General features: G+C 40.9%; 1 protein-coding gene and 1 pseudogene across 3 annotated transcripts in view; both read left to right on the top strand.

Annotated features, from left to right (window-relative positions):
• Positions 1-15,749, top strand: part of TTC23L (tetratricopeptide repeat domain 23 like) — a 49,985-nt gene that overhangs the window by 15,425 nt on the left and 18,811 nt on the right. For 2 of the 3 annotated variants that reach the window (XM_073891039.1, XM_025867415.2), the window contains exons 5-8: positions 2,039-2,195; positions 3,885-4,010; positions 6,683-6,860; positions 8,847-8,955. In XM_073891039.1, the coding sequence (XP_073747140.1) occupies positions 2,039-2,195; positions 3,885-4,010; positions 6,683-6,860; positions 8,847-8,955 (570 nt within the window). Of the gene's footprint in view, positions 1-2,038; positions 2,196-3,884; positions 4,011-6,682; positions 6,861-7,487; positions 7,512-8,846; positions 8,956-15,749 lie in introns of all 3 variants that reach the window. The other variant, XM_073891038.1, reaches the window with a different exon arrangement.
• On the top strand, positions 3,151-3,249 carry LOC112820500 (U6 spliceosomal RNA; annotated as a pseudogene).

Genomic DNA, 15,749 nt, shown 5'->3' with positions numbered 1-15,749 from the left:
TTTGGGTGGGGGGGGCAAAAGGAGAGGGAGAAGCAGACCCCCACTGAGCAGGGAGCCCTGCACGGGGCTTGATCCCAGGACCCCGAGATCATGACCCGAACCGAAGGCAGACGCTTAACCGACTGAGCCACCCAGGTGCCTCCAAGACTCCGTTTTACTTATCCAGTTCATACCTTATGTGTCTTTACGTTTAAACCTCCCCTTCAGTCAGACTGGTCTCCTTACTGCCTTGACACTCCTACATACCCCCACCCCATCCCACCAATGTTTGTATGTGTGTGTGTGTGTGTGTGTGTGTGTGCACACACACGCGCGCGCGGTTTTTGCTTATTCTGTCTTTATGGCCTCAGGCTGTTTACCCCAAGTGGAAACCCCTCCTTATCCTTCTGTATCAGTCAAACTACCTACTCTTCAAAAATAAGATGAGCCTACTTCTTGTATAAAGATTTTACTAAATGCTTCTCCAAGTGTCGTCCTTAGATAGCCTGCATCAGATTATCACCTAGGATGGTTGTTATAAATGTGAATCCTCCATTCTCACCTCAGAACCCATGAACCACAACTCCTGGAAGCAAGGCCAGGGAATCTGCATTTTAGGAGGGTGTTTATGATATGCACTGCAGTCTGAGGGTGCTGTTACCTGGTAGCTTGGGACATAGCCCTCTCTTTTGCCACAGACCCCCATTTTTCTCTTGAGTTGAGACCTATGGACAGGCATCTCTGAGTATTCTACGAGGATTTCCTGGCTCCCAGGTCACTTGTAGGTCTATCCCCAAGAAGCTCTGTTCTCCCCTCCACCTTCCCCCCACAGCCCCGCCCTTGTGGCCGCTCATTAAGGAGGTCCTGCACATCTGGAGTATAGGAGGGCTGCAGGCCTCAAGTCTGCAAGTCATCTTTATGGCCATTGACTATACCTGTACTGAGAAGCCAGGCTCCAAAGGCCAACAGTGGAGCAGACTGAGGGCTGGGGGCGTGAAGTGAGAATTAGGGGCACAGCGGGTCCACCTGACGGGAGTGAATATGTTTACCGGCCTGCAGAGAGGAGAGCTGAACTGGACCGCCAGCCATGGCCGTCTCCAGGAGGGCGGAGAACTCCCGGGATCAGGAGCTCCCTGCTGACCTTTCTCTTTTTTCCCCAGGGTTCCTCTTGTCCCATCAGGGACCCCTAGACATGAGCTAGGTTGGAAGATGAAGAACGAGGTCGAGAAATTGAATGTTACCAAGTCTACCTCTGTTAACTAAGTGGACAAATAGCAGTTCCCGTGGGTGCCCAGGAACTCCAGCCTTTAGTTAGAAAACAAGGGGAAACATACTGCAAGTTCTGTCTGGCTGGAGTTTGGTACTCCCTTTGTCTTCTTAGTGAGGGGCCTCACTGCATTTAGGAATTGGATTCTGTGCCTGTGTGTGTGTGCGCGTGTGTGTGACCAATTAGTATAACCAGCCTCATCTTGGATTGAAAAAAAAGTCCCCAGATGGAAGTAATTGTATTCATAAGCCCTTGTATTTTTAGAATGCCTTTTCCAGAAAGCTCAAAGCATAGCTCTCTGTGGCATAACCTCGTTTGTTCCTGGACAATCTCCAGGTGTTTGGTAAAGGGGCAGCTTCTATAATCATTGTCATTTTACATTTGGAGGATGGAGAAGCTTTGTGGTTGAAAAGCTCACACGGCATTAGCGGCAGAACTGGGAACAGGACACTCAGTTTCTACTCCTGTCTCTGTCAATGATTTCCAAACAGAGGCCCCCAGATTAATGCTGTGGTGGCTGTGTAAGCAGCACTTGTGGAATTAATTAAAAATATAGGTTCCTGGACTCCCTTTCTCTGGAGATTCCAACTCAGTAGGGCTGGGGTGGGACCCAGGAATATATATTCTCTACAAGCATTCCAGATAATTCTGATGTGCCGCCAGCTCTGGAAACTAATACTATAGGCCATATGACAACCACATGATCCACCTATTTCCTCCCAGAAATGTCTTCGCCTGCAACATGCTTCTTTAATGTTTTTCGTCTTGCCACCCACCCTCAAACCTCCCCAGGCCTCCCGGCTCAGGCCAAGAAACATGCCGAGTCGGCCAAGAACACGCTGCTGACCTGGAAGGGAAGCAGGACCTCAAACAAAGAGAAGAAGGAAATCCTGGAAGCCCTGGTCATGCTGTACTACACCCTGGGGGTGGCCTGGCTCCTACAGAACCGATATCCTTTCCTTCCTGGTGGGATCTGGTGATTGGGGCCTGGGGCCACCTGGGCCTGCCGGATGGGCTGTCTCACACAGGAACCGGGGAGATCGACCCAGGCTTCAAGGCTCTGTTGAGACAGACAGGCACGCCCCGCCCACCAGCTTCTCATCTCCATTTAGAAAGGTAGGAATGTTCCTCCTCTGTCTATTCATAGGAATTCTGAGTCGAGCCCTGGGAGGGATCTCACTGGTGACACATCCCCTGCCAGTTGAAAAGTTTTTGGCGTCTGGGGCGCCTGGGTGGCTCAGTTGGTTAAGCGACTGCCTTCGGCTCAGGTCATGATCCTGGAGTCCTGGGATCGAGTCCCGCATCAGGCTCCCTGCTCGGCAGGGAGTCTGCTTCTCCCTCTGACCCTCCCCCCTCTTGTGCTCTCTCATTCTCTCTCTCTCAAATAAATAAATAAAATCTTTAAAAAAGAAAAAAAAAAGAAAAAGAAAAGTTTCGGCGTCTGTCCTGCCCTTCATCGAGCATCCCGAGAAAATCAGTGTTAGCAGTGAGGACGCAGGCGATGTCAGGAAGAGGGAGAATGGGTGGTAATTTAAAGCACTGTTGGTCAAACGAGGCTGCACATGTAATCCCCTGGGGAGCTTTAAAAATTACTGCTGTTTGGGTCCCACCCGAGAGATTTTAATTTAGGAGGTCTGGGGGTGCATCTGTTTATTGAGATTTTTAGAAAGTCCCCCAGGTGATTGTAACATGCAGCCAGAAACCTCTGATTTAATGGACTCTTGATCATTTTTGTTTTTCTGAAATGCTGTTGAGAATACTGCCCATGAAGCTGGAGGCCAAACAAAATAGACAAAAGAAATAGTTCTCTATCGCCAGGGGGGACCTGTTACTCTGCGAAAAGCTTGTGATGTTGACAGCCTTTTGGTACCATCTCTACTTGAGAACTGTTAAGGGCGTTTCATGTTTATGAATGATCATATACCACAGTTGGGACGGTACAGAGATTAGCGTGGCCTCTGCGCAGGGGTGACACACACATTTGTAAAGCATTCCATATTAAAAAAATTAATCATGAGTCTTCTTTGAGACCATGGGTCCCCAGTTCTCTCCTCTTTACACATCCCCCTCTCTCTACTCTTTTGATCTTGACACTCAACTTGCAAAAACTGACCTGTGGCCTTCCTCTGTTATGCCCTTAGAAGGGGCTATTGAAAATGTGGGAAATAGAAGGTTGTTTGGGAATTAAGGGGATTTTCTTTCCTGCTGTTTGCTTCCTGCCAAAAACCTGCTCTGCTTGGACTCTCTGAATGATCCAGAAAGTCCCTTTCAGCAGACTTAGTTCCTCTCTTTTACCATTCATAGGAACCAACGTGGGAAAACTGCATGGCTCATGTCAGGTAGTGGACGCCTCCACAGGAAATGTAGCCTAGGGGGTGCAATTTCTGTTACGCCTCCCCATGCTCACCACCCAACCCAGCCTTGGATTCAGGCTACCAGCATGGGAAACCTGGGGCTCTTGTTCGTTTTCTAAAGAATTCTTGATGACATACACATAAGGAAAATAAAGAAGACGGTAAAGTGCCCATTTTCAAATTCTGCTTCGTATTCCCAAGGGGCCCTTTTATTGCTTATCAACTGCTGTCCCTGGGCAATGGGGGAGTTTGTGTGCCTGGCCTTTTTTCCTTGACTGTTTCACTGGCAGAGAGGCTTATTTCAACCTGCAGAAGGCAGAGAGAAACATGAAGGAGCTGAAAGAATTATTTAAGGGAGGTGTTCGCAAATCCCAAGTCTCAGAGAAAGACCTGACCATTGCTTTGGGCAGGTAAGATCTGGGCTTTGAGAAGCTTAGGCTTTGTGAATGAGGCCTGGAATTACATGATTGTTCTGTGTGCTCTTTATATAAGGGGAGAAAAAGTACTCACAGCAAAAAAAACCCCAAGCCTCAAATGATGGTAAAAGAGGCTTGGGTTTCCCAAACGCACACCCCATGGTCTGAGCTTTGTGTGTGGTGCCTTTTAATCCTAAAACACCACTGAGGTAGTTGGCACAGTTACAGTCTCATTAGGCAGGAAAAGCCAGGCTGAGATTAAATAAACCGTCCACGGTGGCAAGCTTTAAGTGTTGGATCCATGGTCTGAACTCACGGACTCCCAGCTCTTATGCTGCCTCTCACACTTATTCTCAAATTATGTCTTTTTCTGAACCGCCACCCACTTTTGTCATTAAGTATGATATCTTAAAAGACAAGGAAAGAACACTATGTGAAGACCGTTTATTGGAGGCCCATGGAAGCTAGGCGCAGCACGTGCATTTTTAAGGAAAGTTCTGTTCCATATGGAAACCAATTACATGGGATTTATTCAAGCCAGAACAAGACTTAGCTGTTTTGCAGTTGAGTTAGGTATCCTCAGAGAGAATCACGGTATTTACATATGAGAGTGGGCCCATCAGATTATCAGAAGAAAAAAAGAATAATAAAAGGTTTACTACTCCCTAGACTTTTATAAAATATCTTCACATCCTTGAAAGCAATCTGTTTACAAAACTGTAAGCACTTGACATGGTAGGGAAGAGGACTGAAGGGTAAGTAAGTGAAGTACACGAATCATGTCTGCCTGCTCTAACCATGAATCTAGAAGTCAAATGGGAAATGGCGGGGAGGTATTGGAATGCCCCGAGCTAAATCTAACGATGGATGTAAGTCCACAGGGCCATAAATTAGAGTCTAGTGAATGTCTGTTGCTGTCACATGGGTCAGTGGCTAAGGTTTTTGTGCCTTATGTGAAAGACAGCCTTGTTCCTTTTTCAGAATAAGTTCTAGTACATATTTCACTCATTCATTCTTCAGTATTTATCTAGTATCTATTTTGTACGTGCACTGTTCTAAGTGTTGGAACATTTACTAGGTATAACTATATCCAAGACACTAGTCTAAGTGCTTCACATAATTTATTTAATTCAATCCTCTATTACGAGCCTATGAGGTAGATATTTTTATTTTCATTTCACAGATAAGAAAATTAAGGCACAGAAAGAGTAAGTGGAGGAGCCAACATGTAGATGGGGCATCTGAATCCATAGCTCACCTTCTGTACCACATCGAGTTACATTTTATAATGAACAAATATCTAGTAAGGGCAAATCCCTTTTCTCGTTTTAAAGGTGGGGGAAAGATAAAACGTGATTGTGTAGGCCAGACAACTTGGCTAATATCTCCCTATAGGCTCTTGATGAGAGGCATTTTCATTCTGTAACCTTTACTATTATGGTCAAGGGCAATAGTGATCTGATTGATCAAAATCTTTTGGTAAAGAATTGTCAGATAATGGGCCAGTACTCTTTTGATTGTTAAACTGTAACTTGTAGAATGCCTTATCTAAAATAATTTTATACACACACATATTTTTTTTTCAATTTGGGAATACAAAGATGGAAGCAAGAGGTGAGGGGGAGTAATAGTGATTATATATCCGCTATATGTTAAGTGATTTCATGTATTAATTTTAATCTAATCTTCACAACAACCTTATAAAGTAGGTATCCTTACCCTTGTTGTATTTGGAAGGAAATATAGGCTATTAGAGTTTGACTGTAAAGCCAATAGTTTGTGAGAAACAGCTTTGAACTACCATGTTCTTCTCCTTGTATCTTACAGACTCTAGAGGGATAAACCTGAATGGGATGCTATTTTATTCTCATTTTTAAGAATTATATTTTGTTTTGGAAGATTTGAAAATACAGATATGAAGAAAATAAAAGTTTGTTTTAATTTCACCCCCCAAACCTAACTGCTACGGACATTTTAGTTAAATATAGGTATAGGTAGAGAGATCTACATTTTAGTTGGATAAAGATACATAGGTGGATAGGAAGATAGATCTGTTGGGGCCCATTTTAAGTACAGTTGTATCACTGTTTTAAACTTAGCACACTTTTAATTTTTTCCCCATATTATTTAGTCTAAAAAGGAAGCATGATTTTTAAAGTCTGAAGTATTTTATTGTATCACTTGTCATAATTTACTTAACCACTGCCTTTTGGAAGGGATATTTACATTGTCTTCTCTTTCCTCTCTCACTTTTAACTGAGGAGGAATAAACTAAACTAAATCAAACAAGACAAAGCAATAACTTTGCAATGGTCTGAAGGAGAGGGATCCAGAAGTGATAAAATTTTATTTTGATTCTAGAAAGTCTGTGTTATGGGTAAATTATCCCACCTTGTGAATTGCTGAGAGCCATTTTTTTCCATTTGCTTTTTAAATAAAATTAGACTACAGCATGCTATACTAATGGAAGTAAATGGTAGTCAGTGGAATCTGGTAGGTGAAATGCAGGTTAATAGGAGCTTGTTTATAGCAAGACTGGATTTTTTAGCTAGCCACTGAGGTGATTGGCCTATGAAGGCCAAATTATTTTGTTCTTAGAATCAGTTCCTTTTCTGTCTGCACAAGTAAGATGTCTCTCTGACTTTGCATCTTTGTCCTTCTTATAGGGCCTCCTTGGCTATCCACAGATTGAACCTTGCTCTGGCATACTTTGAAAAGGCAATTGGCGATGTTATTGCTGCTAAGGGTGATAGGACTTTGGATCTGGTCAGTCTATATGAGGAAATTGCTCAGATTGAGCAACTGAGAAGGAACCATGATCGGGCCATCCAGTACTTGCATCAGGTTGGTGAGTTGGCTGGAGCCCTAACCTAGAGGCCATATTTGGCCCCAGGCCATATTCCCAGGGCCAGGGAGGCTTGGGGTTCTCAGAAGAATGGGGGGATAGGATGGATTTCCTGCCAGATGCACACAAGAGCCCTTCCTCAACCTTAAACAACATGGGCAGAGAACACTGACTCAGGGTGGGTGTATCTGCTCTTTGACCTGATCTGAGACCAAATTTTGTGTGCCCCCCCCCCAAGGCCTCCCCTCATTTCTGTGGATGCTAGGAAGAGGTAACCAAGTGAGACTGCTCCAGGGAAAAAAAGCCATAGGGGCAACCAAACTTAAGTCTTTAGCAAACACAAAGGGCTTTTTTTAAAATGAAAAAAATCATGATATTTTGATGTAATACTGTCATTTGTCCTCTAGGCCAGCCTAACTGTTTGTATCAACAAGTCTAAACTTAAAATGACAAAAGGGTGTTTCACTTGGAGGTAACTAATTTGACAAATGCCCAGGGGAAGACAAAACAAAACAGGAAGGAATGTTGAGTCTATTATAATGAAAACAGTGTAGGGCATTTTTACCTATCACGTACTTGGAACTTCCCTTGAAACTGCTTGTTGAATTGACCTTTTCTCTCCTCAGATGAGAACCGTCTTGTGGCTTCAGGTATCTCCCAAAGTCAAAAGTGGATCAAAAGAGCTGATTTTGTTGCTATTGCATGTGCAATGCAATTCAACGGTATATGTGAAAACAGGCTGATACTATAGCAAAGGCATTGCAGATAATCCCACAATCCAAAGTTACTAGAATCATACAGTGGAGAAATGTTAGGGGATGCTGCTCTGTAAGCAGGGAGTCCACTGCTTACAGAGAAAGCTGTCTGGTTTTTGTGTCCAAGACTTTAAGCAAGCAGTGGTCAGATCAGAATAGATAAATCAATATATAACCAGTGTTTCTCAACAACAAATAATAGTTAACATTTATGGAATGCTTTTACTATGTGCACTTGAGGATGTAGTTATTTCATCCATGCAATAACCCTATGCCATGGAGGCATTATTACTATTTTATCTCATTTTAGGGGTGAGGAAACTGAAGCATAAAGAGTCACAGCTAATTCAGCTGAAGTGTGTAGCTAAGAAGTAGGAGAGCAGGGATTTCAACTTAGAAAATTTGAGCCCCCAGAGCCTGTACTCTTTAACAACTCTGAACTGTGTTAGCTCCATAGTGTTGTCTGATTGATAATCGCTGGAGCCCCTTGAAATACCTCATGGTGTTTGACCCGTGATCTGTGAAGCATGGGTGATTTTTTTCTTGCTGGTAGGTGTGGACCAGATGGTTTCTCTCTTTTTTCTCCTTCCATTTTAGTGTGAATGATAATAGTAATAAAATCTTCACTTTTCTCATGCTTATGACATTCTAGGTGGTATTCTAAACACTTTACATGTATTAATGCTGTAACATACAGCAACTGTTTGCAACAGTCTTTTCTGAAATTCCTATTTTATATTTGAAGAAGTTAGTGACTTGCCTGATGTCATCAGTAGCTGAGCTGTGATAGGAACCCAGGCAGTATGGCTTTAGGATCCATGCTCAACTCCCTTGGACTTCCTTTGATAATGAACCTTTGAGAGGCTGAGCTTAAGTTGTGATTGTAATTTTGCTATGAAACTTAATAAGAAATAATAATAGCTAATATTTATTGAGGACTTACCATGTGATGGTACTATGTATGCCCAGTGCTCTGCATGTATCATCTCATTTAATCTTTTCCAAACCCTAATCAATGGAAGCTGTATATTTCTTCTACATGTGAAGGTGAAGTTACTTGCTCAAGACTCACAGCTAGGAAGTAGCTGGGACTCAAACTCATCTCTCTTGTAACTCCGTGATTAGGTACATACAGCTCTCAACTAGCAATTTTCATGAGAACGATTAGAAAATCCTCAGTGAAACACTGTCATTTGGGTACTTACTTGATCTTGATTTTCTCTATTCCAGGCCTATTCTATCTGTGTTTCTTTGTTCACCGAAGTCAGCCCCCAAACTGCAGAGGCAAGCGCGTTACTAGCCAAGGCTCATGCCATGTCTGGAGAGGCCCAACACAGGGGTAGGTAGAGGGGGTAGCTTGCAGTTATCATCATTTCCCATGGGAGGGAAGCACACTGGCAATGGTCTATCAATATGGACGGATTATAATCAGCTATTCATGACTGTGATGGAAAAATTAGACTGGACGCCATTTTGTACAAAATCATTTACACATGAATTTAGGCACAATATCTCCGCAAATTAGTTGGAACATCAAAACCAATAAAATCATCTGATTTCTATTTCCTTTATTCCCTTAGAATCTCAGCAGAATTCACCTGCATAAACAGTAGAGAGCTCATACACGCTATGAATGTGACCTGTGGTGTATCGGTTGATGAGGAAATCCAGTGATAAAAGACAAAAACATTGGCTCCTCCTCCCCTCCTCCTCCATTCTCAACCTCCTTAACTTTTCCTCTGGCTGACAAGAGAGAATGTTTGTAGCAGCTAGAATTTTCATGACCTATATTCAAAAGTGAGGTACTGGGGGGTTCTGGAGGAAAACCAAGGCATGAATTAACCCATCAGCAATAGTCCTTTCTCAGGCAAGGTCATCATTTGGGAAGTGAGTAGCTTTGGGAGAGACACAAAAGAACTGGCGAGGAAGGACTGCATGCCCTCTTCAGCTGCTGGATCAGATTAACGGACACTAATGGATTCAGTGGCCCATCAGGAGGAATTTGGGATTTGTGAAGAATATGATTTAAACATTTAAAAATATTGATTTTCTCTGCTTCTAAAAGGACTCCATTTAGGTGTACGTTATTTTCTAGTCATATATGAAAAAGAGAGAGAGGAAGAAGAGAGAATTATAGGGAAACTTTTGTATCCTACTGTTTTCTACTCTTCTGTTTCCCCATGTCATTAAATAATTTTGTTCAGTTTTCAGAAGTTATTTGATATTTTGATTATTGTTTTGAGCATAAATGTTCATTGAAGACTTCCTGATTCTGTGTTTTCTAGCTAATCATCTTGCTTCTTTAAAAAATTTTCTTGTGTATACTCACAGTATTTGTACTCCATCTATATGTTTGAATTTTTTCTAAATAGTCTTCATGGTTATAACGTGTCCTATATGTGAATATGTAAAAATTTTGTTCACATAAGAAAATTTTATGCTTCTAGAGTTGGGAGATTCTAAGGCCACCTTATTCTTTTCTTGTATACTCATTTTTAACTTTAAAGAAGATTTGGATCTTCACCTCCTATCATGCACTAAATTCCAAATGGATCACATTTTAACATCAAAACTGAAATTATCCAGAAGGAAATTCAACCCTGGAATCAAAATTCCTAAAATTAAAAATTGGAGGAAAGAACTTTCTGAGCACATGACGTTATACTAGAAAAGAAGAGGTCGATAGGTTTAATTATAAAAAGATCTGAAACTTAAGTCTGTCACAAAATACCATAAATAAAATGAAAAACAAACAGTGTAATCCAAGATGAACAGGTAACTCGAATAGGCCCCTACTTACTAAAAAAATTTTTGTAGTTAACTTTCTGAGAAAGAAATATCAACATCCAAATGATATCACTGGGTAATTCTACTTAACATTTAAAGAAGGATTAACACCCATCCTACATAATCTTTTCTGGAAAATTGAAGAGGAGGGAACATTTCCCAACCCATTTTATGAGGCTAGCAGTACCCTGATACCAAAACTGGGCAAAGACAGTGCAAGAAAAAACCAAAACACAACTATAAAGCAATACCCTTCATGCACACAAATGCAAAAAAATCCTCAAGAAAATAGATAGCAATGTATAAAAATGAATAATACACCATGATCAAGGGGAGCTTTTTTCCTGGGAATATCAGGCTGGTGCAGTATTTAAAGCTGAATGAATGTACTCTACCATATTAATAGTCCAAAGATGAAAAGCACATAATCTTATCAACTGATACAGAAGAAGCATGTGACACAATGCAGCATCCTTTGATGATGGAAGGGGAACTTCCTCAATCTGTTAAAAGGCATGTGCAAAAAAATACAGCCAACATTATGCTTAATGGTGAAAGAGTGAGTGTTTTACTCTTAAGATCAGGAACAAGGCAAGGATGTTCATTCTCACTTCTTTTAGTCAACATAATACTGGAAGTTCTGGCCAGTGCAGTAGGCAAGAAAAAGACATACAGCTTGATTGATCTTATTTTTAAATTTATCTCTACACCCAATGTGGGGCTTGAATTCATGACCCCAAGATCAAGAGTCCCATGCTCTACTGACTAAGCCAGGCAGGTGCCGCTGAGACATACAGCTTAAAAGAAATAAAATGGTCCTCATTTGCAACAATACAGCTGTTTCTGTTGAAAATTCCAAGAAATCTACAAAACTCCTAGAACAAATAACTGAGTTTAAGGTTAGCAAGATCACAGAATATAAGGTCAACACACAAAACCCAGTCATATTTCTATATATTAACAGTGCACAACTGGAAACTGAAATTTTTATAAATACAACTTAGCCACCTCTTCCCAAATGGAACACTTAGCTGTAAATCTAACAAAATATGTACAATATCTGGGTGCTGAAAACTACAAAACCCTCATCAAAGAAATCAGAGATGGCCTAAATAAATGGAGACATAATGTATTCATAGATTGGATGACATACAGTAAAGTTGTCATTTCTACAAAAATTGATGTATTGATTTAACACAAATTAACAATCAAAATCCCAACAGGAATTTTTGTAAATATAGACAAGCTGATTCTAAAATTTATATAGAAATGCAAAGAAATTAGAACAGCTGAAACAATTTTGATAAATAATATAATTGGAGGAATCATACTACCTGATTTCAGCTTTATTATAAAGCAACAGTAATCAAGAGAGTTCAGAGTCACTGGAACACAATAGAGAGTCCAGAAATAGACCTCTATAAATATGGCCAATTAATTTTTGACAAAGATGCTGAGATAGTTCAGTGTGGAGAGAATAGTCTTTCAACAATGGTTTTGGAACAGTTGGAACCACAGTATTCACATGCCAAAAGAAAAAAGAAAAAAAACCCACTTTCATAAACATACACAAACATTAACTCAAAATGGATCATTGTCTTAAATGTAAGAGCTAAAATTTCCATTTACAATAGAAAAATAGGGGAAAAAATGAGACCAAGCATTACATAAAACAAAGGCCAATAATCACATGAAAAGTTTCAATCATAATAATAATGAAGAAATATAAAACAGCAAGGAAGGATACCAAGTTTCTATTAGACTGTCAACATTGTAAAAAATGGTAACATTTAGGATTGATGAGAGCAATTTGATACAAACTCTCTGAACTATAATTTGACAGAATGTTACACATCTTAAAACTATACATATCTTTAAAATCAAGTTTTCACCCATCCTCTGTAAAAAATTTTTAAATATGAAAATCTCTAGCATTTGCCAGATTGTGGGAAAACAGTTCTGCTCATTCATAGACGGTGGGTGTGGTAGTATAAATTGATATGAAATTTGCAAAACAACCTGATAATACCTAGTAAAATCAAAGAAAACGTATAAGGATGTTCACTGTAGCACTGTTTGTAATTACAAAAAAATTAGAAACAACCTAAATGTTTATCAGTGAGTGAAAGGAATATTTGGTATATGAGTGAGAGGGAATTCTGTGGTCTTTAAAACGATTAGACTTTATAAATAAAAAGAGTTAAAAACAACAGTATTAAGGAGAAAATACTTGCATTTTTAGGACATAAAAATACCATTGTTTATAGTTACATACACTTTTATATGTGTGTGTGTATATATATATATATATATATATATATAAACATGACAAATGAACTGCAGAGTAGGCAAAACTGCATCAAAATGTACATCACAATGTAAACAAAGGTAGAGACTTCCAGCTCAGCCTTTGTGAAGAGGTCTGTGAATCCTTGCAACACACACACACACACACACAAATTAAATAAAATGGTCAAAAACAATCTAAGCAGACAACAAATTGCAAGGCATCCTTGAAAAACTGCTAGAGTCTTGGGCAAAGAGAGTCCTCTGGGCGTTTTGGCCTGAGGCTGCTCCTACCCACTCACGGCCCCAGCTCAGTCCACGAGATGGGCGATTTTATCAGAATTGGGCTGAGAGAACCAGCAGCTTTGTGGCAGAGGCATCAGACTCAATTCAGAGCAAGGGGCAAAACCCCACAGATTCATCAGGTAAAAGTGGCAACCTCAAAAAAAAAAAAATGAGGGAAAACCTGTGTATTTGGTAGCCTGAAGTTGCTGTGCTGGTTTGTAGGAGTTAGAGGCCACTCAGAAATGTTAACAGGAAGAACCTGGAAATGAGAGAGCCAAGAAAAGGCCACATAAGCCCCTAGCCCACTGGGAAATGACATACTTGTGCAGGGAAGATGTGGAAAATAAGGAAAGGAGACTTGAAATGCAGCAGAGTTTTGAATGCACACCCCCATCTACATACAGATCAATACATAGACGATGGAAGACATACACTGTAAAGGTTTTTGAGCACAACCTCTTTCTAAGTCAGTCACTTGGGTCAACGCTAAGCTATGCAGGCAGAGGGGCAATCCCAGGAATCCAGACCAAAACTTTAAAAAATAAACGTTAAAACACAAGCAAAGACTTAGGTCTCTAGTCTGGCATGTAGGAGCTTGGAAGTTGTCACTCCATCCTAACAACAAGTAAAAAGCTGAACAAACTGGAAACTCAACTGCTCTTCTTAGATCTGGCAGAGAAGTGAGGTGACAGGGCAAACCACTGCCCCTGACACTGGAGAGACAGATGAATCCAGAGAACCACAGTTTGCCTGAGCAGATACCTATCTCGACAGGAACCAGTACTGGGTAGGAATACCTAACCTGTAACTGATACATTTCTGGAAGCCCTGTGTGGACAAGATGGAGAGTTAAAAATTCCAAGTACCCAGTCATAGGGGGGGTTTCCACACTTTTGTGAAATTTACCTCCAGGAACCTGACCAGGTTCTCAAAGTGAAAATGGAGAAAAATGCCCCCTTGTTTCCAGCAGGGAGAGGGGAAAAATATCCAATCAAAAATATGCCAGAGCTTGCTGCTAAACAAGGTCTGTCCTCAAGACACTATTTTACCAGAGCCTAAACTACTGGGGGTTTTTTCAGAGCCTAACCAGTCTGGGGGAAGGAAATACCCAACTTCAGCCCACTCTGGCCATCCTGTGCCACCTGAAGGAGAAAGGGACCAAGAGGCACTCGTGAAGTTCACAGTGCAGAGGCACAGGCTCACTAAAACACTGAGAGCTAATCAAAGGACTGTAGAATGCTTTCTCCCCCCGAGCCCCACCTCTTACCACCAATTACTAGAGACCTATTTAAAGTTTATTTTACCCAGCACATCGTGTCCACCTATCAAGAACAATTATAAGTAAAAGGCAAAAACAAAACAAAAGAAACCCCCAAAACAAACAAACAAACAAACAACAAACCTAAAAAACCACACAGTTTGAAGAGACCAGACTCAGATATAGTAGGGATATTTGAATGCTCAGACTGGGAACTTACAACAACTGTGTGATGTCCAAGGGCAGGAAATAGATGTCCCAGCTCAAGATTAGTGAAAGAGACTTCATCCTTCTTCTACCTTTTTTTTTTTTTAATTCTCTTTGAGCCCTCAATGGATGGAATGATGCCCACTCACACTGGTGAGGGAAGATCTTCTTTACTCAGTCTACTGATTCAGATGCTAATTTCTCTTGGAGACACCCTCACAGATACACTCTAGAAATAATGTTTTATCAGCTAGTTGGGCATCCCATAGCACAGTCAAGTTGACACAAAATTCACCATGACAAGTCCACTCCTTGTCAACTTGATCTTTACATGCATCTCCTCAAACATACTTAATCTCCAAATAGAGATATAAGTGTGCCTAATATGGCATAACTACCCTGGGTATGACTGAAAATGTACTAGTCCCTTTCCTGGAAGAGATAAAGCCCTTCAATGATGTTTACTCTTCTGATATCCCATAACTTGAAAACTAGGATGTAAAATTAATAATACTTAAATACTGATATAACATCAGTATGTTTTCTGTTACATGAAAAGGGAATAAAAGAAGAAAAATAAGATATTTGCTTAATATGTGCATATGTACACGACAAGCGTATTCATAACAAAATGAGGAAATACTCATGACAGTTACAGTCCTCAGTTCTGTAAGTGGTCATGTGGTTGTAACTGCTCTAAACTACCTTTTCCTGCTACCCGTTCTGGGTTCCCTTTGCCTTTAACAAACACCTCACCTGGTAATTGTTCTTTACCTTGTGGGATGACCGAAACCATTCCTGAAGGTTCTGGGCCATTACTAACCCTGCCTGGATTGGGATGTTGTAATGTTCCATTGACCTTAATCACAGGGCATAGTAATATATGAGATGCCATCTTAGAACTACTAGATGGAATCTCCTGTGTTGCAGACAGGTGCTTTCTTACCTCTGCTACAGAGTGGTGGTTCAGTTTCCCCTTTGTAGTCAGGCTCAGTCATAGGAACTCCTTTTCCTTGGTTCAGGGCATGAGGAGCCCAAAGAGGCCAGCTGGCAGTCTTCACTTCCAGTTCAGTGGAATCGTTGTAGTATCTCCTGGGGGAAGCCTTCCTCCCTCTGGAACTAAGACCTCTAGGCCAGTAGAGAATCAAGTTATGGGAACAGGAAGCAAAAATTGTGCTGGTGGGTCACTAGTAGTGAGTGGTACTACTTATATTTCCACCCCTTGATGTCTAGACTTGTGAATCCTGGCTATTGGAGGAATAACACCATATTTTGGATGCTGATCCAGAGTATATACAGCCTTCTGTAGA

The sequence above is a fragment of the Callorhinus ursinus genome, unplaced genomic scaffold (assembly GCF_003265705.2).
Source record: "Callorhinus ursinus isolate GAN/ISIS: 27379988/994484 unplaced genomic scaffold, GSC_fseal_2.0 scaffold3, whole genome shotgun sequence".
Lineage (NCBI taxonomy): Eukaryota > Metazoa > Chordata > Mammalia > Carnivora > Otariidae > Callorhinus > Callorhinus ursinus.
This window is presented reverse-complemented; position numbering and strand designations above follow the sequence as displayed.